At 47.0% G+C, this 27,871-nt stretch overlaps 1 protein-coding gene across 1 annotated transcript in view; it reads left to right on the plus strand.

Annotated features, from left to right (window-relative positions):
• The window catches only part of RGL3 (ral guanine nucleotide dissociation stimulator like 3), a 50,963-nt gene that overhangs the window by 17,351 nt on the left and 5,741 nt on the right, over positions 1-27,871 (plus strand). The window contains exons 3-17 of the mRNA XM_018571745.1: positions 3,090-3,188; positions 3,415-3,611; positions 4,943-5,017; positions 8,479-8,660; positions 8,737-8,852; positions 18,030-18,245; positions 18,557-18,660; positions 18,788-18,872; positions 19,950-20,033; positions 23,828-23,914; positions 25,048-25,080; positions 25,170-25,291; positions 26,587-26,676; positions 27,429-27,564; positions 27,673-27,864. Of these exons, the coding sequence (XP_018427247.1) occupies positions 3,090-3,188; positions 3,415-3,611; positions 4,943-5,017; positions 8,479-8,660; positions 8,737-8,852; positions 18,030-18,245; positions 18,557-18,660; positions 18,788-18,872; positions 19,950-20,033; positions 23,828-23,914; positions 25,048-25,080; positions 25,170-25,291; positions 26,587-26,676; positions 27,429-27,564; positions 27,673-27,864 (1,818 nt within the window). The remainder of the gene's footprint in view (positions 1-3,089; positions 3,189-3,414; positions 3,612-4,942; positions 5,018-8,478; positions 8,661-8,736; positions 8,853-18,029; positions 18,246-18,556; positions 18,661-18,787; positions 18,873-19,949; positions 20,034-23,827; positions 23,915-25,047; positions 25,081-25,169; positions 25,292-26,586; positions 26,677-27,428; positions 27,565-27,672; positions 27,865-27,871) is intronic.

Here is a 27,871-nt window from a genome sequence, read left to right on the forward strand (position 1 = left end):
GCTGGGCCTTCGTCCCCCCCCCCCCCCCCTTCCCCAGTTGTTGACAGGTCCTGGTGGACAGACACACTTCAGTGGGTAGACAGCTCCTGGTGGGCAGATACCTCCCAGTGGTTAGACAGGTCCTAGTGAGCAGACACCTCCCAGTGGTTAGACAGCTCCTAGTGAGCAGACACCTCCCAGTGGTTAGACAGGTCCTAGTGAGCAGACACCTCCCAGTGGTTAGACAGCTCCTAGTGAGCAGATTCCTCCCAGTGGTTAGACAGGTCTTAGTGAGCAGATTCCTCCCAGTGGTTAGACAGGTCCTAGTGAGCAGATTCCTCCCAGTGGTTAGACAGGTCCTAGTGAGCAGACACCTCCCAGTGGTTAGACAGCTCCTAGTGAGCAGATTCCTCCCAGTGGGTAGACATGTCCTAGTGGGTAGACAGGTCCTAGTGAGCAGATTTCTCCCAATGGGTAGACAACTCCTATTGGTTAGACACCTCCCAGTGGGTAGACATCTCCTAGTGGGTAGACAGGTCCTAGTGGGTAGACAGGTCCTAGTGAGCAGATTTCTCCCAATGGGTAGACAACTCCTATTGGTTAGACACCTCCCAGTGGGTAGACATGTCCTAGAGGGCAGACACATGCCACTGCTGTGAACTTAGCATCAGACATACTTTTCATACCAAGTGCATACATGCTGAGTAATGATTAAGTATAAAGCTCACCACCAAACATGTTAGGCTGACCATACAGTACACGCTTAGAATTTATCTCGTTTAGCCCCATCTAATGGTGCAGATGGGGGAATTTCCCCTGTCAGATGAATTTTGATGCGACTTGAAGTGCAGTGGTGTATTTTGATTTTGTGCTGCCCTAGGCAAGACAAAACTCGGACACCCCCCCATCTAAATTTGCCCCACCCCTTCCTGTTTAGGACATTCTGCATAACCTGTCAGTTGCTGGATACAACGCGCACGTTGTATCCAGCTTCTGACAAAGGTCTGTCGCTGTTGCAACCTCTCACATTGTGACCTGCCATAAACATTTTATAGGGAAACCCAATTTTTTGTAGGATGGGCAAAAGTGACAGGTTCTCTTGATAGTCTATCTGTTCTAATGCTGATAGATACCTTGCCTGGGCTTTCCCACCGCCTTGATCGCGTGCCGGAGTCCTAATGGAGAGCCTTTTGTAAGCTCTGTGCCAGTGTTTTGTAGCTTAGAGAGGGCCGATGACCTTCCCCCCGCCACACCAAGTGGTGTCAATGACCTGGCTGTGCGGTGTGGCAGAGATGTTTCAATCTCAGGACTGGATGTACAGAAAATATAAATCCTTCGGCAGGTAAAACATCTCTTTTATGTGTTTTTCATCTGTGTATTTAGCTGTTTGCCTGGCCCACAGAACCCATTTCCAGGGACCAAAGCTTTTTAAAAACAATGTTTCCCAGGCCTAGAAGTCTACCTGGGACCCAGAAGCAGTTGTCACCCTTGTGCACAGTTACGGTAGAAGTGCCAGACTTTTTAGCTGATCGGAGATTGGCGAGTTCATGGAACAGGCAGAGAAAGTGACAGCGAGGGGGAGGGGAAGCTGGCAGAACCGGACGGGCAACTTTAGTTTGGGAGAGATGTGGAGAATTAACTAGTTATTCACCTGTAACGTGACCCGTATTAGAGGAGGGGTCCTGGGCTAACCTGTATGCCGGGGTCTGTCCCCAATTCTGGAATGTGAAGATATTTATGTACAAATAGTCCTTTGTGTCTATACCACAAATGGTGGCAGGTCTGTGCCATAGCCGGGGGCTCCTGACAATTAGACATGTGCAATTTGTTTGTTCCGAATGAAAATTTGGACGATTTTTTGTGTCTATTTTGGCTTTAGGAGGCACCAAGGAAACGGAAATTCGGATTCGGAAGCATAGAGATGCATTGGGATTCGGAAATTCGGATGTGTCCAAATGTCCAAATCTCGTGAAAATTCATACGAATTTTGATTCGGAACATAATTAATCGCACATGTCTAAATACCAGCGAGCCAGGAACATCCAAGGAACATAGCCCGGCCAACAGATTCTTCCTCTGGAAAGAGTCAGCCAGGGGGGTGTCAGGTGAAATCACGCAATGCCCACATCGTCTTTCAATCCATTGGTAACCAACAAGATCAGGCAACGACCATCCCATGTATGTGGGCCCTTTATTCTCAGTACAAGTAGAAGAACCAACTAGTGAATTTGAAACGGTCCATACATAAACAGGGCCGGATTGCCCAGAAGGCCAACCAAGGCATCGGCCTTGGGGCAGCAGGGAGTAAAGGGGCAGCAGGGGTGTGGAATTCCTATCTCATGATGCCCTGGACACGCAGTTCTGGGCGCCGGGCGGCTAGTTGTTTTCTACAGAGCCCTGCTTTGGGCAAGCCGAGCTAACTGTACAGCAGGGAAGCCACCACTTGTTTTAGATCACTTTCATGCAGCCTGCAGGTCTGCCATTCTCCATTGGGGGGGTTTGGCCAGGAGGGGGGCACATTGAAGAACCTGGCCTTGGGGCAGCAGAGAGAGTAAATCCGCCCTATACACAGACTTACGTATTTCATGTTTTTGTTATAACCTGCGTAATAGTCTACTGAATAATTTAGGAAGAGTGAGTCCCCTGTCAGGGAATGTCCCTTCCTTTCAGGAACTTTTATTGGCAATAGGCATAGTTCAGCTTGAGGAGCCAACAGGCAATCAGAAGAGGTTTGATTACATTATCTGTTCTTCTGCCCCCTCCGTGAGGCAAAAGAGTCCTTTCTTCTCTTCAGCAATGATATCTTGAAGGAAAGTTTGAACTGTGTTCAGGAGAAGATGACCGGGGGTCAACACGGACCCCAAATACATAGCAAATATTTTGGATCTTAGAACTTTTCATGAATGGAACAGAGAGTGTGCCACATGGAAGAGTTATAAGACAATGAGTCAATGACTCTTGCTGTTGATTTCTTAAAATCTGGAAGATGTACCCCTGATTGATCCAGCATTACATGGTACATGGACCACAGGTGGAAAGACTCCATATTATAATATAGCTCTTCTTTATTTCTGTTTTTCATTATTATTTTCATTTTATTCTCTTTCCAGAATCCATTGCAGGAGTGGGGGGAAGAGGTGGAAGATGGGGCAGTCTATGGTGTGACACTGAGGCGGTTGAGAACAGAAAGACCCTCTGGAGACTTCCTGGTAATAAAATACGCTGCTTCATATATCATCCTTTGCCTCCTCTGTCTTGTCCCTCATTATTCCTCATACCAGTATGATGGACTGATCAACTCAACAGGTGCTCTTTAACAGATTTGGCCATGCACACGTATTTCCTGGTTGGAGCTATCCTGTTGATTGGTGCATGTTCTCTGTCTACTTTTAAATCTTCTTATTGTCCCATATAACTTCCTTATATTGTCCTCAGGTCACCCCTGGTTCTCCAGGCTATGTTCATTATAAGACGTGTAAGGTGCGCAGCCTACGTGCAGGGACGCCGCAGAAGCTGGTAGAGAATCTATTGGTGGAATACCAGGGCACAGATCCTGGCTATGTGCCCACTTTTCTCAGTACCTACCGTGCCTTTACCTCTGCTGAAAAGGTCCTGGAGCTGCTGCTGGACAGGTGTGATCCCCTCTCCATCTCTGAGAACTTCCTTCTGTCTCCTCTCACCTGAGACTCTATCCTGTCCTTCTTTGTCTCCCTTTTCAGGATACCACTTACACATCTGCTGGTAGGCATTAAACGTTGGTCTCCTGTTCTCTCAAATTGAGACAGATTGCGTGATGATCTAATGCAGGGGTTCCCACAATTTTTGTGTTAAGATCTACTTTTCAAATGACGAGCTACATGAGATCTACCAACAAAAAAAAAACCCTCCCTTGCTCTCTCTCACCTGGCTGTCTCTCCTCGCTCTCTTGGCTGTCTGTCCTTGCTCTCTCTCCTGGCTGTCTCTTTTTGCTCATCCTCCTGGCTGTCTCTCCTCTCTTTCCTGGCTGGCTCTCCTCTCTTTCCGGCTGTCTCTCCTTGCTCTCCTGGCTGGCTCTCTTTGCTCTCCTAGCTGTCCCTCCTCACGCTCTCTCCTGGCTCACCTTGCTGTATTTTGCAGACAGTGTAGTGCAACAGGCTGTGTAAACTAATATTCTTTGATGTAATACAAAGCACTTCAACCACCAGTATCCACCAGAAAGGTGTCGGGAGCTTGGCTCACCAGACTCAGGCTAATAGGTAATCATGTGTGCACAGCTAAATAAATATACCAAAATGGAATAAAGGGGCCGCCATTCACACCCTTCGTGATCTACCAGCATCAGCTTTGATAGCTACTGGTAGATCACGATCTACCTAATGGGCACCCCTGATCTAATGTCTCTAAAGTCCTGGACATCTGTTCTCTTGGGACAAAGCAATAGGACTGTTCAGGAGACCGTCCCTAATTGCTATTGTCCCCCCCCCTAGATAAGTTAGTCATGGAACTATCTGGGTTTGCTGACCCCATTCTTTCTTCCCCCGATCTGGGTTTGCTGACCCCATTCTCTCTTCCCCCGCATAAACATAAATGTCTAGTCAACTAGAGCTTCCTGCTGGAAGAAGCTGGGCCAAAAAAAGGGAAACATTGCCTGTCCAACTGTTCTTTGGTGCCCTCTTATGTTTCCTTTAGTGTTTAGCTGGGTGGAGCGGGGATATAAATGACTTATTTGTAACTTTTGGGGTCATGCATAATTGTATAGTTAGATCATTTCTGTTCAGGATTAGGTGCCCTCAGAACTCTGATTATCCACAACCTGAGGTTTCCCCGCACTGAAGTGGATTGGTGGATTGAAGTATTTCCAGGTCTCCTAGATCCCCTAGGTACAGCCAGGCTACATTTCCAACTTTGATTGGTGTGTACCATTTATGATGACTGTGGATAAAAGTGTGTTATCTTATATATCTGACCTCTTTTTTGCACACAGACGCTTGGAAAGATTAGTCGACAAGGAATCGGCATCTCCTGGGAGCCCCATTCCAGACACGGCATCTGTGCAGAGGTTAGTGTTATTGGTGTCAATATAGGTCACCTAAACCTCCTGCAGTAAAGCTGATTTCACCATTTGTGCAATCTATCATGGAAAGCTGTAATTTCCAAATTCATTTATTCACATTATTGGGTGTGTTTGATTTACCAACCACCTGGAGCCCTTTGCTTCTGCCATGCTTGCACCCTCACCCAACAGACTTCTTAATTACAATAACCCATAGCAACCAGCAGGCATCCATCTATTTTTGGTCTGGCTTTAGAAGAGTACGTTTAGATTGATTTATATTTTTTTAGTTATTGGTTAAAGTAAAGAAAGCATTAATAGTCCTGTCTCCCCTGAGCTCTGGGCTGGCTTCCTAATGAGGCTGCTCTCAGCCACCTGATCAGCCCAGGCTGGTCATTGGCAACACCTGGTCCCAGGACTGGAGATTCCATCCCACCCAGAGCTCTAAGAAATCTACAGAGCTCCGGATCCCAGATATAATTCAGGAACTCCGGAAGAATCTGAAAAGCCAGGTTCTTCCTCATAAAATGGTTTACACTCTGGCATTCTGGACCCTCTCAGCCCCTCTGGCTGAGAGTCCTGGGTGCCAAAGATGCCTTACTACACCGTGACATTGCCATGACCTGCCACAATATATATACATATACATCTGGGATTTTAAAAAAACAATAGCTTCAGGGGTAGGTTCAGGGAAGGAACTGGGAGTACTAGGAGGCGAGGGGAATGGAGATCTGCATGCCTGTCCTGCAGCAGTGACTCACCATACAAATAAACCAGAGGGTCAGCCACAGGTATCCAACTTTTTTTTTAACAATGGCGGGCTCAGTATATATTTTCAGAAAGGGTCCCTTAAAGTACAAAAGCCAGACATGGTAGTAAATATCTCCGACCTTTCCTACTGCTATATCAATAAAGCCAGCCTGAGATGCAGTCCACTTATTTTCAATCCTTTGTTACAATAAATGTATGGATACCACCATGGCCGTCTTTAACGCAGGGCAAAAGGGGCAGCTGCCCAGGGCCCAATCATTGTTGTTGGGCCCAAAGCAGGTCCTGTGCTGCAAAACTCCTACCACTGGCCTTGCATTTCAGCACTGACAGCAGAAATATGCACCTACACCTGTGTACACAATAATTCTTGCACCGGCCCTGCCCTTGAGCACGCAAAAGATAACGCCACGCTTCTGTTTACTGTGTGATTGGTATTGCACAGTGTTGCTCCGCTCCTGTCGTATAGGCGTATGCATGGCAGGGGTGGGTAGGGGGGTGTTTTGTGGGGGGCGGGTTGGTTAGGATGCCATAGACTCTCTATGACGGGCTCTGCAGGGTCTAAGGTGGGCTGCACATCTCTTACCTGTCAGCGCGGTCCACCTCCGTGGTCGCCGGGCCCCGCCTCCTCTTCTGTCCACGGGCCCCGCCTCCTCTTTCATCGCCTGGCCCTGTCTTCTCCTCTATCGATGGGCCCCGCCTCCTCTTATATCACTGGCCTCTCCTGCTCTTAGGTCGCCGTGCCAGGCCCTGCCTCCTCCTTCGCTGCAAACGCCGGGTCCAGTCTCTTCTGCAGCAGCTGCTGGCTGCCACTGACACAGCTCAGCGGCGGATGTGAGGAAGAACGCGCTGCTGCACATATCACTGACAGGTTATCAGTGATCTAACAGAGGCACGTTCCTCTTGACAGCCAGTACCCTGATATGCCATAGCGACCCAGGCGACCCGCACGGCATCAGAGGGATGCCCTGGCCGGGCCCCCCTGTGCCCAGGCCCCATAGCAGCCGCCTGGGTCGCTATGGCGATCGTTACGCCACTGATACTGTATGTACAAAAGGGAACCCTTTTACCGTCCCACTACTGTCAGGATTTCTTGAAAGGAAGATTGGAACACTGGGGATAGCTCAGTCCCATACCGGTCCTATGCTGCACTCACACTGTTCCTGAACAACTGTACTAACCAGGAAACTGACTTTATCTTATCAGTGAACCACAGACTGACATACTTGGAGCACATCATGTTCCTTGCAGTGTCTGGTGGCCTCCTCTAACTAGATCCATGTACGACTCATTCTAGGAAATAGGAAACATTCTGTGGAATTCAATGATCTATATAATACATTGTAATATTTCTGTAGAAGGAAAGGCCATGCATCCCAACCAACAGCTGTTTTATATGACCTCACAGTGGGGTCCTTCATTCCTACAAATAAAAGGAACTACAATGTGCTCTATTTCTATGTATGATGGCAAAATAAACCCAATTTTACAGAACGTTTACATCTCTTTCAGTGAAATGAATACTGAGGGCGGAATTTACCAAATCTGGTTCAGATTTGCATTGCAACCAATCAGCTTCTCTGTCCAATTTTCAAATCTCAACTGAGCAAACTAAAGAGAGATTTTAACACCTCTCTCTGGGCAGGTTACTAACACCTCCTAGCTCCAATTATGCAAATGCAATCAACACCTGGTTGCAACTAACATATTATGTGGATTGGAGCGACGTTCACCATATTTATTCCCAGATAATTTTTGTATAAGTCATTCTGAACTGAGAAAGCTGGTTGGATGACCAGTGAAACGTCTTCAAGAAAAATACAGCCAGTCCAGTTGCCTTGACTTATTCTTTACAGCTATAAAGAGAGATGCTGATTGGTTGCCATAGGCAACTGCTCTAGAATGATAAATTTCCCCTGTATGTTTCTTATTGTGTACTAAGGGTGCAAGAGCTTCATTAATGGCTCTATCCCCATTCAACCTTGGGTGTCCCCAGCCACCTTTGTGTGTCCCATCTCCTCACATTTTGGGAAGCCCTCGTAATGGGCACAACAGGCTTGTAGACCCGGGAACTCACAAATAGTCTCTGAATGATGTAAAAAATTATAAGTTGATTGAACTGCAGCATCTACTACAAACAATGAAATATCAGCTGTGGGTGGACTGGCGCTTTTATTCATGTGTTTAGAGATTTGATGGGCTCCTTGTTTTAAATGAATGTTTCTTAAAGCAGTGATTGGATTTTCTAAATCTAATTTTGTAACATTATTGCCGCAGAGTAACACTACCTTTCCAGCTACTAATTACTTTGGTATGCTGTAAGCTGTTTCCAAAATGGGTGATCATGAAGTTTGTCCATATTGACACATATTGACCCATACTGAGATCTCCATCTCTAAGTCCACATATGCTGAAAATAATTTTAGCCCGTTGGGCTGTCTTTTACCCTTTAAGCTACTAAAATGTTCTTTAGAGGTTGGAGGAAAGGTGTAGTAACACATCTGGCAGTTTGATAATACATTCTTAAAGAGGTCTATACGTTAGACCAAGAAGAGGGACATCTGAGGAGGGCAGAGGGATTTGGCTGCAAATGAGGCACATTACATTGAAAGGAGTGTTGGGTGAAAGCTATGTAAATGCCATTCAAGGATCTCCATTTTTGTCTATAAGATCAGACAAGATCTCACTTTCGTTTTTAGGGTGGTCCGTGGTCTCCTTCAGACCTGGTTGGAGAGACACCCTCATGACTTTCGTGACTCTCCACAGTGTTTACAATTCATCTCCCACTACCTAAGCAAGGACTGTCGAGAGACATCCAGTCAGCTCTTCCGCCTTATTAAAAATCTAGAAGAAGAGGGGGAGCAGGACCCATCACAGAACGGTAGGATCCGCTATTTGCAGAGTCTGAGCACACTCTAGGATTGTTCCTTACCCTAATTTTCTTTTTCTTACATCAGATTGGAGGCACATAACCCGACCAGCAGAGGGAGACTGTGAAACCTCTGTAAATAGTACTTCTTTATTGTCATACCCACCCCAGGATGTAGCAGAACAACTTACCCTCATAGATGTGGTAAGTACTTGGTTACAAATTTGCATATATTACGTCATTCCCCAACCATTCCTACTGTGAAGGTACTAACCTGATTCCTCTCTAGTTAGGCCTGTGCAGAAAAAGTGCTTTTGTTCTCAGTTATATGTCTGTGAAGCTTCTCCTTCATCCAGGTCTTGATATAGCTAGTAGTAGTTAGTCACATTCAACTGGGCTTGTTCTGTAAAGTTGAAGACAATCTCCAAGCCACTTGTTTAGTTCCGATGAGTGTCAGGAAGATACCCAGTACTGGAAGACGAGAAGCACTAGAAGACAGAGGGTGTTAAAGGACCCTGCCCCTATTCAACGCTATCTGTCTTCCACATATAAGGCAGTTTTAACATGTCTACCCTGCCGATTGGACAACAATTCACACCAATATCCATGTAAATAGAGGAATTAACATCTGTGCAACTTCCTGACACCACGGGTGGGATTATGAAACTAGATCAGGGTGGTTCCACAACTTTCCCATCTCCCATTCTGTTCTTGGACAATCAACATCTACACATTCCATGGTGATTGGACTAACGCAGGGGTGTCCAAACTCCGGCCCTCCAGCTGTGGTGGAGCTACAAATCCCATGAGGCATTGCAAGATTCTCACAGCCACAGACATGACTCCCGGAGAGAGATGCATCATGGGATTTGTAGTTTCACCACAGCTGGAGGGCCGGAATTTGGACACCCCTGGCCTAAGGTGTCTCGCTATCTGTGTGGATATAAACGTTGAGAGAATATTCCTCGCACTCAATGGAACTGAAGGGGGTTATTCACGTAGGAGCCGAAGGATCCAGCCGTAGCTTCGGCTCATCTTTTGGCTCTCTTCGACCGCCGAAGCCCTTCGGTTCAGTCAAACCAAAGGGCTGCTGTACAGGCTATTCACAATAGCCCGTATAGCAGCTGAAGGCGGCCGAGTGGCTCGGCCGAGCCGAAGGCATATGCTGTGGCTCTACTGAGCCGAAGTGACAGCCGAAGCGGGGCGAATGGTCTGCCAAAGGCCGACTTTCACCCAGCAAATTACAGCTGGGCGGAGCCATCCGTGATCTCACAGCTGGCTCCGCCCAGTTGTAATGACATATCAGCGTCCCCAAATAACCTGGGGAATACTAGCTAAACCAAGACCTGGATAAACAAGAACCTTCACAGACAAAGGATCTGGCATTTTATTAAGCCACTTCTGTGATTTACCTGCCATAGGAAATGGGTGACCTCAGTTTTCTCTGTTAGGCCCTTGTTACTCCGATGACTCTGCCTGTATTGACACCTTGCTAAAGAAAGATTCCACTTTAGTTGATATTGCAATATCGCTGCTTAATCTCATCCTTGGTGTCAGAAAGTCTACAGAGTGTTGATCCTTTAAGTCACATGGCTAGAGGCGTGAATTGTTGTCAAAACACCAAGGTAGAGACGTTAAAACGATATTATATGTGGAGGACAGATGGGGTTGAAGGTTCCCACCTCTGTTCAGGGATGGTTGTTCCAGTTTGATGTAGATGGCCTCCTTCACGCCGCTTGCGAACTAGCTGTCCCAAGGATCCCAACCTGAAAAAAGTCATTTCAGGGAGGTGACCTCTGCCATCAGCGGGGAGGGGGGGGAGAGCATCACCCAGAAATTATGGCAGATAGCAAAGAAGTTGTTGCTTCCCATGCTATCTGCTGGGGGTTTTGTTTAGTATTCTGACAGCTGCTGCCGTCAGAATAATAATTTTTTAAAAAACCCAGCATAGGAATGAATAGCTAGATTGCTATTGGCTATTTCAATTTGCAATAGCAAGCTGGCTATTGCACCCACCCTCTGCTGCTGTCAATCAGCAGAGGAGGATCTGATGGAGAACTTCAGGTCCACCTCTGCTGATTGACAGCAGCAGTGGGCGGGTGCAATAACTAGTCCGCTATTGGCTATTGCAAATTTAAATAGCCAATAGGAGCCTAACTATTCATTTCTATGCTGTCTTTTTTTTTTCTCTGACGGCGGCCGGCAGCTCCGATATCGGAATAAAAAAAGAACAAAACAGACAACAGGGAAAGGTTTACTCTGCTAGATCGAGCAGAGTAAACCTTTCCGGGAGAAAATGTTTCTCTCCCGGAGCGGCCGGGAGCCGCTATCTTATAGAGGGAGACTTCCGCAGCGTCCGGGAGAGTTGGGATGTCTGTTGTCCTCTCTGGAATTTGCAACAGCCATCCGTCCATTTATCCATGGCCTCTTGCGAACCAGTAGTCCTCTCGGGAAACTGGAACAACCATCCATCCATTTATCTATGACCTGGATAAAAAAGAAGAACCAGCACAGATATGGTGCAATCTGTATTGCAGCTACACAACATGCCAAAACTTCCATGACTATAACTAGGCCATGTATAAATCACTACAAGAGGAAGAGAAGGTTGTGTAACTCTGGGTGGACAGGGGTATAATTTATCTGGGCACCTTATACACCCGGTCCTGCCAAGTGAATGTTGTAACAAAGGGATCACACACTCTGGAGTACTATGATAGTGACTTCCAGCCCAAGCTGTGACCTGGGACTGAGCGGTGGCAGTAAGGACACGCCTGCGGGAGGCAAAGCACAACGGATTGTTGACACAAAAAACATTACAAAATGCTCAGCTGTAAATTGTACTGAAGCTAAAATCCAAAACAGACCAAAATAGCTGTGTACTCAAAACAACCAGTGGGACATTTAAAGGAGAACACCCCTTCCCGGGCAGAGATAAAATAAAACCCTGTTAGTTACATATTATCTAGTCTCCGTAAACCCAAGAGTAGAAACTTAATATATATTGCAGCTTGTCAAAGATGTGGTGACCGCATATATTTTCTTTTTTCAGCTCCTTTTTCTGACAGTAACACACTTCTTGTCCTAGGGTGGGAACGGTCACTAACTGTACCGATGGAGAAGCAGTTTTGTCACTCTAGGACAGGACTACGGAACACCTCATCCTCTCCTTTTTTCCATAACATGCGGTAGTGGTGGGGGTGTTGCGTAGTCCTCGAAGAAGGGTTATAACTTTGTATGAGATCTCAGAGCAGCATTGTCAGCTTACTACAGGAAGTTATCAGCTCATTGAATTTCTGCCGGGAGCAACAGGTATCTTTTTGCACTTATGGAACAGATTTAACAAAACACTTTCAATGGTATTCTGATGAGACAAAAAAAAGAGGAAATAAGAGAAGTTCATTGTTACGGTTTATATGCACATATGAATTTATTGTAAATACAGCTAGTATAACTACCTTCAATATCTCTTTATATGATCTTCCCACAAGCCACTGCACAGCAGTAAATTAGACAGGGCCCCAGGTGCTGGGATATGATGGTATCTAGGCAGACGTACAGGAGGTTAGGAACTCAGTGTGTGCAACAAGTGAGGTGCAGTAGTGAATAACAGGGCTACAATAGCGTCACAAGGGGGGGGGGTTTCTGGGGTGCGGCCAGCACCCAGGTGCCACCATTGGAGGGGTGACACCAAAATGACCGACAGTCATTTTGGAGTCACCCCCTCAGAAAAGTTAGGCAGTCGGTCATTGACCTAGATAGGAAATCTGCGCTTATGGATTCAATCTAGTAAACTAATGGATATTATTGCAGCTGCTGTACTATAGACACTAAGGTCAAGGATGTAAATAATTATGCACATTTATTATTATTTAGGTCATTGACCGAGAGCCCGACAGTGTCAGGAGAGAGGAGGGGATCCAGCATGCCTCATCCCGCCTGGTGAACGTCCCGTCGGAGTCCATCACCAAGATGCCATATTAACGCCGGCAGGAGTTAATAAGATGACGGCGCATGTGTGATGACATCACCGCGTGATGACGTCACGGCGGGGTGTCACCCGGTCTCCGCTCCGGGTGACGCCCGCCCTCGGGACGCCCCTGCAAGGCTATCCTCCTGCATGCGTTGTATGCACATATTGCATTACAAGATACAATTTCTAATCTAGTGCATTGACATGCATTGTGGTTAGTGATGCGCAGGGGCTTGGGGCGAATCTAGCTCACCGGAGCCCGCACAAAACTGTCAGTGATACATCCTCCCCTGGCCCAATCAGATGCAGCCGGGGCTTTTTCCACCCAGCAGCTACATGTAACAAAGGATGCCCCAGCCACAGCTAACTGGGCCAGGAGGGGGGTGTTACTGACAGTTTTGGGCGACTCTGTCCGCACCAAGCCAACACACATCACTAGTTATGTCTGTAAAAGATAAACCAAGACAACTGGATGTGCTGTATTTTTCTTGAAGATGTTTCGCTGGTCATTCAGCTAGCCTTCTCAATTCGGAATGACTTGTACAAAATATTTGCTGGGAATAAATATGGTGAACGTTGCTCCAATCAACATTATATGTTTGTCATAACCAGCATAGGGTCAGAGATCTCATGGGGGTAAGTTGTTGATTGCATCGATATGATTGGAGCTAGCAGGTGTTATTAAACCAATAAATACAAGCCATTCTGAATTGAGAAAGCTGGTCGGATGATCTTCAAGAAAAATACAGCAAGTCCAGTTGCCTTGATTTGTCTTTTACAGGTATACCGTGACCTGGATGAATGAGAACCTCCACAGACATCACTAGATATGGCGTTGTACAATGCAGGTGCGTTTAACAATAAAGTCATCGTAGTATATGTTACACGTTTTACCACTTTGTGGAAATGTAAATGGGCCCTAAAGGAGAACCCCGGAGCACACCTAAATGACACTCCTGTTATATAATTATTCTCTAAACAATAATTAAAGGGCATCTAAGCCCAAGAACGAAAGTGTCGGCAGCTTATCCGACCACAGATGTGGCAGCTGCATTAGTTTTCTTTATTCAGGCTTTTCTTCCTGCCAGTAACACACTTCCTGTCCTGTCTACACACGGCAGCATATTGGAGTCATTCCAGGCTGTATAGATCTTATTTCATCTTCCTGTCCGGGGCATGACTACCGGAAATGAAGACACTGCTGGCAGTGATCAGCGACTCGGGTCCACACTGCAGTCAGGCACAGGATCCAGCGAAGCGTATCATCGGCGTCAGTGCAGCTCTGATTGTCCTGCTCTGAACTTAACCGAAAACCTCAGCAGAGATATAAAAATAATCATAATGCAGAGAGAGGAGGGGTAGATGAGGTACTTGGATCTTCCAGTCATTAACTTTTTAGTGTATTTTGGAAGTGTCACGGTTAATGTGTAACTGTCCAAATGAGCGAAACACCAAAAGGTAGCACTGGGCAGTGCCGGGCCGTCTTCTACACATTACATAGTGACTGTTGCAGGCGTGCAGACATTTTTGTTGTCAGCTGACACTGGCGTTGTTGTTCATGCATCCGGGGCTTAACTATACCGGCAACAGTGCCCTAAGTCACAGACAAGTGGGAAGGATCTTTCTCATTGGGAATACTGGCCCAGCCGAAGAAGACCCCGCCCACTTGTACGGATATGTGAGTGGTGGTGGGGTAAGCTGTCAACATTGCATGCAGGCTGCACATCGTAGTGTTGTATTTGCACAGCTCCAAGAATGACTACTGAGGGACCACTCAGATCAAGGCGTGAGTGTAGAGGTGTGTTATTCTGGCAAGTGCGTCAACATGCGGAACGGATCCCCATTGGCTCCCAAAAAAAGTTGCTTTGTGTTAAGGTGGCAAATTAATGGTTAGCTCTTTATGTGCTGGTGATATCTCTAAACATGGACAGAATTTCTGACTCTGAACGCTGCAAACTATCCGCCCCATCTGAATGAGGCCTAAGGAAATAGTTTTTTGTGAATCTTTCTCTTACCTGAGGATCCTGTCCGTAATTTATAAACAATTCACAGAGCCATTCACCCTGCAAATCTCAGTGAACATTCATTCTGTGCAAATAGAGGCAAAAATGAACATTCTTTAGCACATTTTCTTTTCTGGTCTAATGTAATGTAATACCACATTACGGCCACTAGATAGCGCTGAGGAGCATATGAAATAAATGTATCTTCTATGATCTTCAGCTCCATCTAGTGGCCATATTGCAGTATTACATTACTTTCAACCTGTAAAGAAAAAATACTAAGAACATTCATTTTTGTCTCTATTCACAAAGAATGAATGTTAACAGATATTTGCAATGGTTCTGTGAATTGTTTATAAACAGGCCCCTTCCTGTTTCAGGATGACAACACTAAACTGCTGCCTCTCAGTTAGCAGCAGTTGTCAGCCTGCCTTGCGCACTCTTTGAATGACCCATGGGCTTTTCATCATGGGCCAACAACCATGATACTTCCCAAAAACGATGTGCTTATAGTGGAATTTTACATGAGGTTCCTGCCCATGTGAGAGTTCATTCATCCCAGCACTGCCAATCAAGATGATCAAGGATCCCAGGAGCAGAAGATCTGACGAGGGGGCTTACAGATCGCTGGAGGGGAGGTGAGCATCATTCCACTTTAAGGAAACTGTGAAGCATGATACCAAAAATACTGAAAAATAGATTTTGGGGTTTAGAACTTTAAGACCACGTATGGTCAGGTTAACCCATAATGGTAACACAAACCACATGCTGACACCACATGGTGACACACAGAAGTGGATGACAGAAGTGTGTCACCATGTGGTTTGTGGTTTATGTTACCGCTTTGGGTTAACCTGACCATACATGTTGAAATCTGATTGTACAGTTGCCATTAAGCTGACCTTGCAATTGCAGTCTGAATGTACAATCTCCTTTAGGCCCCATTCACACCATGGCGGCAGCGTTTCAGCTCCGTTTCCACGCGATATTTGAAAGGGTGTTTTGGGCGCTTTTAATTGTGTTTCAGCGCTGAAACGCAATTAAAAACGCCCAAAAACGTGCTAATCAGTGCCTTTCCATTGAAATCTATATGGGAAATGCGCTGATCAGCACGACAAAAGTAGCTCAGGGAGCATTTTGGGCAGCAGGCAGTTTGAATCGCGCGTGGAAGGATTAGCGTGTTTGGATACACTTTCTCCTCTTTCACCAGAGCTCAGGGCGTGGAGACAAAGCAATTGTGTCCTCTTGCTTCACATTCCCCACCCTCATCTCCAATTAGGCTTCCTCTCAGCCTCCCATGTCGCGGTTGGCACACAAACGGTGGTGATGTAACCAGGAAACGTGTCCCCGGTGAACACTGTACACAGATGTACGGGACTGCATAGGGAGCAGACATCAGCAGAGGCAGCGATATTATAGCAAGACTGGAGGATATAGGACCAATTATTATAATACCGGGAATACTGGAGGGAGGTGACAGCAGGTGGCTAGTGAATGCAGGGTAACGTAGGGAAGAAAATTGTATACATTTGCCCTATTAAAGTATACTCAGCGGCTGATTAATTGTACCGTGGGTCCCCGGCGGAACCGGGGATGGGACAATGCATAAGGGTCTATGGACACAGGCATCTCTTCTGATGTGCTTTGTGAAGCATTTGGATCTTATGCAGTGATACACTCATTGCAAATCACACAGGCAATGATTTACAGATATCATGGGGTTAATTTATAAAAGTAAGGCCGGGTGGATGCCATTCATACGGCACTAGTGCTCCGAGGTATAGGAAATTCCTATCCTCATCTCCATCTACATCACTTCCGGTGCTCAGAAAGACTGGAGCTCTGTACCGTTGCGGTGCGCATGCGCGCATGGCGTTTTCAGAATACTCATCGAGTTTGCCAACTGCTGAATATTGTTAAAATGCAGCTGTACAGAGCTCAGCCAGTCTTTGTGTTTTGCAGTCTAACGCCGTCTGGTCGAAATCTCCAACTTGCAAGTACCCGGCAGTGAGGTAGTTGGAGATTTCGACAAGTTGGAGCTTTCGATAGAACACCGGGTGGAACATTTCTAAATGAACTCCTTTGTGTAGAGCTCCCCCAGAAGGGCCGCTTGATAGATGGATCCTTTTTTTGTCTTCCCCCAGCGATGACCCACCCTGGCTAAACCCAAACTCACAACACACCTATGGCTTCAAAATGGGCTTTATTAAAACAACAAAAGGGAAAGCAGGTTTGGCTGAACAACAGAAGAGCAACAATAGCATTCAGTAATGCCTTTAGAACCAAACACAATTGTAGGAGAAATGTCAATATACAACACTACTACAAACAGCACCAGAGCTAGCTAGGTGGCCTCTCTCAGCAAACCGCCCTCCCTATGCCACAGCCAATGGGCCAAGGTAAAGTCTGCCGATATCGGGGCCCTGGTTCATGTGCAGGAGCACCCAATGAAAGTTATATGGAAGCAGGTGGCCAATGGGTCTCTCACCATGGAGGTTGGTCTCTCTCAGTCTCCCGAAGGGCAGGCAAGAGGTCATTCCACCAAAGGCGCTCCCCTCCCAAGCTGTTCAGCTGCAGCATTGTTCTATCGGCTATGAATCAGAAGTCTCGACCTTGGAGGTCTGGAACACCTCTATGCGGCCTGGTCTCTGTTCTTCTGGCTCTGCCCTGTATTCTCTCAGCAGCTCTGGTCTCTGTACGTGTGGCTCTTCCCTGTATTGGTATGCCATAGAAACTCTCAGCATCTCGGGTCTCTGTTCTTGTGGCTCTGCCCTGTATCATTATGCCATAGAAACTCTCAGCAGCTCGGGTCTCTGTTCTTGTGGCTCTGCCCTGTATCATTATGCCATAGACACTCTCAGCAGCTTGGGTCTCTGTTCTTGTGGCCCTGCCCTGTATCATTATGCCATAGACACTCTCAGCAGCTCGGGTCTCTGTTCTTGTGGCTCTGCCCTGCATCATTATGTCATAGACACTCTCAGCAGCTCGGGTCTCTGTTCTTGTGGCTCTGCCCTGTATCATTATGTCATAGACACTCTCAGCAGCTCAGGTCTCTGTTCTTGTGTCTCTGCCCTGTATCATTATGCCATAGACACTCTCAGCAGCTCGGGTCTCTGTTCTTGTGGCTCTGCCCTGTATTGTTCTAGCATAGACACTCTCAGCATCATCTTCTGAAAACAAACAAAAAAGCTAACTCTGACATACTATAAACAGCTCTGAGGTGCAGAAATGTTTTTAGCATCCCAAGGAAATTATATATAAATGGTATCAGAGCGGATTGTCTGGATTCTGTGACATTAGTACAGCTGCAGTGTATTCTGTGTAATTCTGCCATGTAAAAGACTGTTTGTTTATGCGGAGTTGCCATTTAATGATATTTCTCCATCTTGCTCCTGTCTCCGGTAGGATCTCTTTCAGAGGCTGCAGTCCTGCCATTGTCTGGGAAGCATTTGGTCCCAACGTGACAAAAAGGAGAACAAGAATGTGGCCCCCAGTGTAAGAGCCACAGTCGCCCAGTTTAATGCGGTGACCGCGTGTGTGACGGCGTCCGTCCTGAGCGACATTCAGCTGAAACCCCAAGTCAGGGCGAAAGTGCTGGAGAAATGGATTTGCATAGCCCAGGTGTGTAGTCTGTCCCTCCCACTACAGGGTGACACAGACAGGAGGAACCATGTGACATGGGGTCTGTCCCTCCCACCACAGGGTGACACAGACAGGGGGTGCTATGTGACATGGAGTCTGTCCCTCCCACCACAGGGTGACACAGACAGGAGGAGCTATGTGACATGGAGTCTGTCCTCCCACCACAGGGTGACACAGACAGGAGGAGCTATGTTACATGGAGTCTGTCCTTCCCACCACAGGGTGACACAGACAGGGTTTGTCCGTCCAGTATAGCAGTGACCCTTTACACCGGTGTCTTTCTCTCTCAGTACTGCAGGTTTCTGCGGAATTTCTCCTCTCTGAGAGCCATTCTATCTGCTCTTCAGTCAAATTCCATCTATCGGCTGAAGAGGACGTGGGCCGCAGTCAGCAGGTAAATGACATTAGGTCACAGACGTGACAATTGTCCATCTCAGACGTCCACATTGAAAACCCTTCTGTATGAATCTCTCGGGAGATAATACTCTCCACACCTAAAACTGCCCCTCCTGTCTTCCCAGGGACAACCTGAACATCTTCCACAAGTTATCCGCCATCTTCTCCGATGAGAACAACCACGAGATGAGTCGGGAAATCTTGACTAAGGTATACTAGGCATCCTTTATGTACTAACGGCATCCTCGAGGGTACTTCCAGCCAAGACTTTTGGGTCAGAACCGTGAAAAAGGTCAAAAGCTTGGACAATCCATCATGGGTGATCTCGTGCTGAGAATTTCCTACATTGTATGTCAGCGTCTAAATGTTCTTCTTCAATACCATAGATTTGCCTATATAATGGTCACTTTGAGGTTTAGTTATAGGATCGCGGGTTGGGTTGCCCATTGAGGGCCGAGTGACAAGGTGTCATCATAGCCACCCCTACTGCCCTGACCACCGATGCAGCCCTGAGTGGAAGCTCTTGTGTAGACTTTGTCCGGTAGCTTGCCCTGTGAATCTCTTCGAATGTTTGTTCTGTGTGAATAGAGGCAAAACCGAACGTTCTTAGTGTACTTTCTTTTCAGGTTGAATGTAATGTAATGTATTACTCCATTATGGCCACTAGATGGAGCTGAGGAACATTGGAAATAGGTATTGCTCTCCTAGGCTCCTCAGCTCCATCTAGTGGCCATAATGCAGTATTACATTACTTAAATTAAATTACATTTCAGGGTTACTGACACTGTAGACACTGTAGACACATGTAGACATTTGCGTAATGTTTACATGCGTACACTGTGTTGCGCAGATGTGCCCTATTGATTGCCAAACTGCATGGTGGCTCAAGTAGGAACTGCCTGCATCCTAGCAACAATGGACGCATGTCGACATTGAACGAGTAATTCATCGGTGGCTGCGCATGTTCAGAATGGTGTCGGCCAGTCATTCGTGAATTCACAAATGACTGAATGTCGCTCATTGTGTGCATAATTACCCATTCAGGACCGACATGTAATCCTTCAGTAGCGTGTAATCCGTGGCGCAGGCACCGTGTTGGCTACACATTATTGATGTTGACATGTGACGGCCAATAGACTACATTCACGCTGTATGCACATTTACATACTGAAAAGAAACATTTCCATTTCTCCTGACCTGGGGGTACCAGGACGGTGTGCAAGGGGGGGAAAAATATGTTTTTGCTACAGAGAACAACCTCAGTGACACTTGTCTTCATGTCCGCAGGATGAGATCCCGCTCCGTAGGACGCACAGTGCACGCAACGAGCCCCGCCCACTCCAGCGGTCAGCGTCACAAGTTCGCTCCACGGTAAGCATGGGAACTGACAGAGCTCTTCCATGGATGACTGCCATTCCAGTCTACTGTGACATGGAAATGAGTAACTGAGACCAACCGGCAATATTAACCCCGTAAGAGCAGGCGCTAAAGTGTGTCGTCTCAGGAAACTGCCAGAAAGTGATCCCCCGAAGCTCCATCATCACATTTATCTCCCCAAATCTGTCAGGTTCAGCCCCCTGCTATTCATTAGCCGCGGGCTGTTTACTTAAGCAAGGGCCAGAATGTATATAGGGGTGAGACACACTTTCACCTTGCAGTAATGCACATGTTAATACACTGCTTTAACCTTTTCCTGCTTGTTCCAAAATTAAATAAGAAATGTTGAAGTTGTGATTTTTTGTAAAGGAGACGTGCACTTTAAAACAAGCCCCTTTACCCTGAGCTAACCCAACCCACCATCCACGGATGCATAATTACCCTGATCCAATGGCCGCAACCCCTTGGGGTTGGTTTACATCCAGTGCTGCAAGTCTTCACTGTCCTAGCCATGCCTGTGTATTGCAGCCACATAGAGAAATAGGGGACCATCTTTGGCCTCGGGACACAACCCCTTGGAGATCTATGGGACTGTCTTTGGCCTCGGGACACAACCCCATGGAGATCTATGGGACTGTCTTTGGCCTCGGGACACAACCCAATGGAGATCTATGGGACTGTCTTTGACCTTGGGACACAACCCAATGGAGATCTATGGGACTGTCTTTGGCCTCGGGACACAATCCCATGGAGATCTATGGGACTGTCTTTGGCCTCGAGACACAACCCAATGGAGATCTATGGGACTGTCTTTGGCCTTGGGACACAACCCCATGAAGATCTATGGGACTGTCTTTGGCCTTGGGACACAACCCCATGGAGATCTATGGGATTGTCTTTGGCCTTGGGACACAACCCCATGGAGATCTATGGGGCTGTCTTTGGCCTTGGGACACAACCCAATGACTTACTCAATGCACTGAGGCCATTTCACTCAGCGCTGTGAATATGCACTTCCTGGTGTCCCCACTCTCATAGAGCTTGCCTTCTGAGCTACAACTCAGCGTCTGAACAATGTAACATCATAGTTACATAGTTAGTCAGGTTGAAAAAAGACACATGTCCATCGAGTTCAACCTACAGAGATATGAAAAAAAAAGAAGAAAACCTAAGCAGAAAGCTATGACCACAGCTACCCCCTGTTGATCCAGAGGAAGGCAAAAAAACCCTATAAAGCATGGTTCAATTTGCTCCAACAGGGGAAAAAAATTCCTTCCTGATCCCATAAGGCAATCGGATATTCCCGGGATCAACAATCTCTGATGCTTAATATACCTCTAAGAACTCAATATCCAGTAATATGCTGTGCATTTAGGAATACATCCAGATATTTTTTTAAACAATGAACTGATCTAGCTAGAACTAGTTCCTGGGGGAGCCCATTCCACATTGTCACAGCTCTAACTGTGAAGAATCATTTCCGTATGCAAAGGTTAAACCTCTTTTCCTCCAGACGCAAAAAAATGCCCCCTTGTCCTTTGCAGTGACCTTAACGTGAATAATTTGGCACCAACCTCTTTATATGGACCATTTATGTATTTATACATGGTGATCATGTCCCACCTTAAAGGAGAACTATGGGGTCAGGGCTTTTCCCCATAGTTCTCCTTAGGGTAACGGGAGGACACAAACTAGCGTCCTCCCGTTACCCTAAGCTCAGTATACCGCGAGCTACAGCTGTATCCGCCCCCTCCCCCGTCCGTTCCACCAGTCAGCACTGGCGGATCAGAGCGGGGGGAGGGGAATCGAGCCGTGACAGGATCGAGAGGTGAGCGAACGCCGGTATGTGTTCGCTCACTTCCCGATCTACTGAGCCGACCTGTGACAGTCTCATTGTCACAGGTCGGCTAGAACTATGAGGATATGAAGGGGTTAATCGCCTCTTCTCCAGAGAGAACACATTCAGGTCAGCTAATCGTTCCTCATAGCTGAGCTCCTTCAGGCCTCTTATGAGTTTGGTCGCCCTTCGCTGCACTTTCTCCAGTTCCACAACATCCTTTTTGTGAATGGGTGCCCAAAACTGAACTGAATATTCCAGATGAGGTCTTACTAATGCTTTGTACATCACTGGAAGCAATGCATGCTGGGACATGTAGTCTTGAGAATTTGACATTGCATCACATCGAGGGTCTAATAGAACAATCCAAATGCACTGTGAATGGGCGTTTCATTGAATCATTTTCATACACCCTGTATATTTATAATATAACAAAGGGGAGGATTCCCAGTTCAGTCCTGTCAGCATGACACCGCGGTGTGCATTCAGCACTTTCTTCCTCCTGTCTGCAGACAATGTTCTCCAGGATATGGATCGCGGTGTATTTACACTGTATTTTCCTCTATGCAAATCAACCTTCAGCTCACGCCGATGACGGTTTAGTGAGAGAACGTTGAGCACCAGAAATGTCATAATGAAAGGCCACTGTGTGCACCAGGGGAGCCTTACCAGGAGTCCCCGATAACCAGGAACGGGCCCCGTTTTGTACCAGGGTTGACCCCAGACATGTGTCCCTGAAAACAGAGATCTGCGTTTATGAACCATTTATATTGTACGTTATTGGAACTATCAATGCATCAGACATGGGAGGGGGAGTATAACTGGGGGAGCCAATAATCGAGGAGGATCTGGGGGTTCTGTTAGGCAACCTCAGCTGTTGCACTACAAGTCCCATGAGGCATTGCAAGACTGACAGCCACAGGCAGGGCCGGATTTACTCTCTCAAGGCCAGGTTCCTCAATGCGCCCCCCTCCCCGCCAACCATTTTTGCTCATTTTTGTAAACATTTTTTATTTATGTTATTATTTTTTACTTTTTTTTCAATCAATTTTTAGTTTATAATTTTTTTTTACTTGAAGTGACATTAAACCCTCAGATTTTTTAACATAAACCAATACTGTAATGTGTAAGAGAGGAGAAATAGAGAGAGGGGGGAAGAGAAAGAGAGATAGAGAGAGGAGAAATAGAGAGAGGGGGAAGAGAAAGAGAGAGATAGAGAGAGATAGAGAGAGAGGAGAAAGAGAGAGGGGGGAAGAGAAAGAGAGAGATAGAGGGAGAGGAGAAAGAGAGAGGGGGGAAGAGAAAGAGAGAGATAGAGGGAGAGGAGAAAGAGAGAGGGGGGAAGAGAAAGAGAGAGATAGAGGGAGAGGAGAAAGAGAGAGGGGGAAGGGAAAGAGAGAGAGAGAGGAGAGAAAGAGAGAGGAGAAATAGAGAGAGGGGGGAGAGGGAGAGAGAGGGGAAGAGAGAGAGATAGAGAGGAGAAAGAGAGAGGGGGGAAGAGAAAGAGAGAGAGGGAGAGAGGAGAAAGAGAGAGAGAGGGGGAGAGATAGACAGAGAGAGGGTGGGTAGAGAGAGAGAAGGGAATAGAAAGAGAGACACACACACAAGGTTGTCATTATAAACAATTAGCAGAGCCTCCGTCCTGTCACAATGCATGTACATTCGTTCTGTGTGAATGGAGCAAAAACAAATATTATTATGATGATATTTCCCCGGAAGGTTGAATGTAATTCATTCATTAGATTCATATGTGGAAAATACCCCATCATGGCCACTAGGTGGAGCTGACAGTCCAGATCATGTCTCTGCTTATCCAGTGTCCATAGGAGATGAAGGGAAGGTGAGGCCTTGTATCATGGTGACCTCTAGTGGACATTACCTGAGACAACATCGCCCCCTTACCTCCTACAGGAAACAATCAGCCAAAACCTGACACCCCTTCTTATTTCAGAGACCAGCTCAGGGGACGGTGCCTTATCTCGGAACATTTTTGACAGACCTTGTCATGTTGGACACGGCGCTCCCGGACTACGTAGAGGTGAGCCTCCTTTCTTCTCTCTGTCTTAATTTATATCATAGTTAATGCCACTTATCTCATAATAACAAAATGGTTTGAATGGTCAGCAAGAGATCCCAGTACTCCTCTTACCTTCAACTGCTTCTTTCTCAAGAAGGACAGCACCATCTGTGTTCAGGCATCATCCAGGGTCACCATCTTGGACTCGGATGGCGGCTTAAAGCATGTAAAATAAATCTTGGTGCCTCTGCAGTTCTAGGCTGCGTTCAGCAATGTCTGACACAGGTCAGCCCCTGCTGCAGCCTCTCATCTTGTGACTTGCTACAGAACATCCCCCTCCACCTTATGTTTTGGAGAAGAGGAGAGGGGGAAGTGTTCTGTAGTCTAACACGCTTCCTGTTCTTGGCTGACAACACAGCTCATTAGGGATGCACTGATAGCGGTATTTCGGTATCGAGTACCAATATTTTTTTTCCGGCACTTGCCGATACCGAGTATCGGAAGTCCCATTCAGGAAGCCAGGCGGCGTGTAATGACTCGCCATCCGTCTTCCCGATTAGCAGGGAAGCCGTCCCCATGCTTCTCGTCACTAGGTGATGAGAAAGCATGGAGCTGGCTTTCTGACCAATCAGGAAGCCTGGCGCAGTGTAATGATGCGGCGCCCGGTTTCCTGGTTGGCTGGGAAGCCGGTTCCATGCTCCCTCGTCATGAGGTGACTACGGAGCATGAAGCCATCTTCCCGACCAATCAGAAAGCCGGGCGCCACGTCATTACACGCTGCGCCGGCTCCATGCTCTCTCGTCACTTGCATGGAGCCGGCTTCCCGGGCCAATTGTGTAATGACGCGCTGCCCGGATTCCTGATTGGTCGGGAAGCTGGCTTCACGTGATTCAGGGTCAGGCTAGGCATCGGAGTGCTCGCCCAACTAGTATCGGTATCGGTGCATCCCTACTGCTAATCCATAGATAGAGTGCAGTGAGCGTTGTCACCCAGGACAGGAAGTGTGTTATCGGCAGGATCACCAGGTACCAATAAAGAAAACGAATGCAGCCGCCACGTCTATAGTCTGGTGAGGCGCAATGTGTGATACACTTTTATAACGTCTGACCATACCCTGCACCTTTATAACATGCGTTCCTCCTGTCACCTCACAGGGCGGGCTCCTAAACTTTGAGAAGAGGAGAAAGGTGAGTGCGCAGAAAATAGACACGTTCACACTAGCAGGGGGGTGCCTGCAGCAGCCTCGCCCCAAGAGCTGACACTCTTGCCTTACTAGGAATACGAAGTCCTGGCCAAGATTCAGAAGTTGCAGCTTACCTGTCGCCACTTTGTCCTGACGCCAAAGCCTGAAATCCTCCAAGCGTTTTACACCCACCGACAGCTGACCGACGATCAAAGGTGAGGAGACCCAAAAACGTCATATCCTTCCAAACTTTCTGAGCCCGGAGTTCTGCCTTAAACAATCTCTGCTCTCTGTGTCCCCATTGGAGGTATCCCTTCACTTCCTGTTCTGCCTGACACCCCGAAATTCAGCATGAAGGGGACAAATCCTCCTGTGTCGGGGAGCCGTCAAACAGACAGGAAGTAGAGAGATTATTTCCCTAATTTCGTGTTCTTTCTTATGCCGGTCAAATAGACAGGAAGCAGAGAGATTTTTTACTAACTTCCTGTTGTGTTTTATATCTGTCAGATAGACATTAAAGTGAGGAAATCTACCCCTTATTCCTGACCTGGCCCTCATCATACAGACAGAGACTTCCATACATGAGCTATGAGAAGCTGAGGGTGATTGTAACTCCTCTCTATCTAGAGGTGCACCGAAATTTTAAAACTGAAATGAAAAAAAATGTCGGGCCGAAACCGAAAATGTTTTTTTCATAACTTTAAAAAAAAAAAAATTTTTATTTTTATACAGAGAAAGAACGGATGCGCCCGCTGTATCGGCAGAAAAATGGCACTTTCGGGCATTTTGCCGATGTATCGGTGCATCTCTATCTCTAATAGATTCTCTATCCCCTCCCCGCTCTATCCAAATCTAAAAGGATCATTTCTGACTTTCATTTGACATTATCACTCATAATGCTTTGCTGCGGAATCTGTTATCTCCCAGGTACGGTATGTGCAGTGCTAGAGAAAGGAAAGATGGAGAAGTGTGGTCACACTGAGCATCATAGAAAAGTGCGGTCACACTGAGCATCATAGAAGAGTGCGGTCACACTGAGCATCATAGAAAAGTGCGGTCACACTGAGCATCATAGAAAAGTGTGGTCACACTGAGCATCATAGAAAAGTGCGGTCACACTGAGCATCATAGAAAAGTGCGGTCACACTGAGCAGCATAGAAGAGTGCGGTCACACTGAGCATCATAGAAAGTGCTGTCACACTGAGCATTATAGAAAAGTGCGGTCACACTGAGCATTATAGAAAAGTGCGGTCACACTGAGCATGATAGAAAAGTGCGGTCACACTGAGCATTATAGAAAAGTGCGGTCACACTGAGCATCATAGAAAGTGCGGTCACACTGAGCATTACAGAAAAGTGCGGTCACACTGAGCATTATAGAAGAGTGTGGTCAGACTGAGCATCATAGAAGAGTGCGGTCACTGTACATTGTAATAAATAAAACAATCATATAAAAGTGTTTTCATGATGTGAGGGGGAATTTTCTCACCATTTTTGCTCCCTGCACAGCTACAGAATTTCTCGCACTATAGAGCCACCCGCGGATTCCTGTCCCAACTCTCCGCGTATCCGCAGGAAACTGACCAAGAGGTTCAGCTCGTAAGTTCTCTCTCTGTGTGTGTGTGTGTGTGTGTGTGTGTGTGTGTGTGTGTGTGTGTGTGTGTATGTATGTATATCATGTGTTATGTGTCCATGTGTGTTACATGTGTGTGTGTGTGTGTGTGTTACATGTGTGTATATATATCATGAAGGAGACAGGGACACCCAGGAACAGTCCAAGCAGGTTCGTCCTGCACTCCTTCAGATGGGTTGGTTTTATACAACAAGCATTAGCTAAGCATTTGCTCGTCTGAGCCACAAACTGGACTCTCACTGGGCCCACTCACCCTCTTATGTCCCGCCCTCTCACTGGGCCCACTCACCCTCTTATGTCCCGTCCTCTCACTGGGCCCACTCACCCCCTTATGTCCCGTCCTCTCACTGGGTCCACTCACCTCATGTCCCGTCCTCTCACTGGGCCCACTTACCCCCTTATGTCCCGTACTCTCACTGGCCCACTTACCCCCTTATATCGTTCTCTCACTGGGCCCACATACCCTCTTATATCCGTTCTCTCACTGGGCCCACATACCCTCTTACGCCTCGTCCTCTCACTGGGCCCACTCACCCTTTTAGCTCCTGTCATCTCACTGGGCCCACTAACCCCCTTATGTCCCGTCCGCTCACTGGGCCCACTAACCCCCTTATGTCCCGTCCGCTCACTGGGCCCACTCACCCCCTTATCTGCCGTCCTGAATTGTGCGGCTGTTTTATGAATCCCTTGTTATGCACGTCTTCTCTTTTCCGCACAGCTTGTTACTAGGTTCTGAAGTGTTTAGCCCTAAGATGAATGGGGATCGAGTGTCTCCGTCAGGATCCTGCAGCAGCTGTGAGATCGATGAAGGGCTTATAGCGGCTTTGTGTCCTACAGAGACGGCCACCAATAAGGTGAGTGCGTATGGTATGGAACTCAGGAACTGGGTATCTGTGATGTCATTCTGTATATGGCGGCTAACCTTGTGTCACTGTTCTATCATTGCGTTTTGATTGTTACAGGACAGAGGAAGCACACAGGAAGCTCTGACTCCGCCCATCACTCCGGGACGAGAAGAAGCTCACCGATCTGTCTCTTCACCCCGTTCCCCAGTCTCCCCATCACTCCCGGTCTACAACCAGCAAATCGCTGACCTGTGTATTATCCGGGTCAGCATGGAGAACACGCATGGGAATTTGTACAAGAGTATACTGGTAAGAA

The sequence above is a fragment of the Nanorana parkeri genome, unplaced genomic scaffold (assembly GCF_000935625.1).
Source record: "Nanorana parkeri isolate BGI_ZX_2015 unplaced genomic scaffold, ASM93562v1 scaffold1825, whole genome shotgun sequence".
Lineage (NCBI taxonomy): Eukaryota > Metazoa > Chordata > Amphibia > Anura > Dicroglossidae > Nanorana > Nanorana parkeri.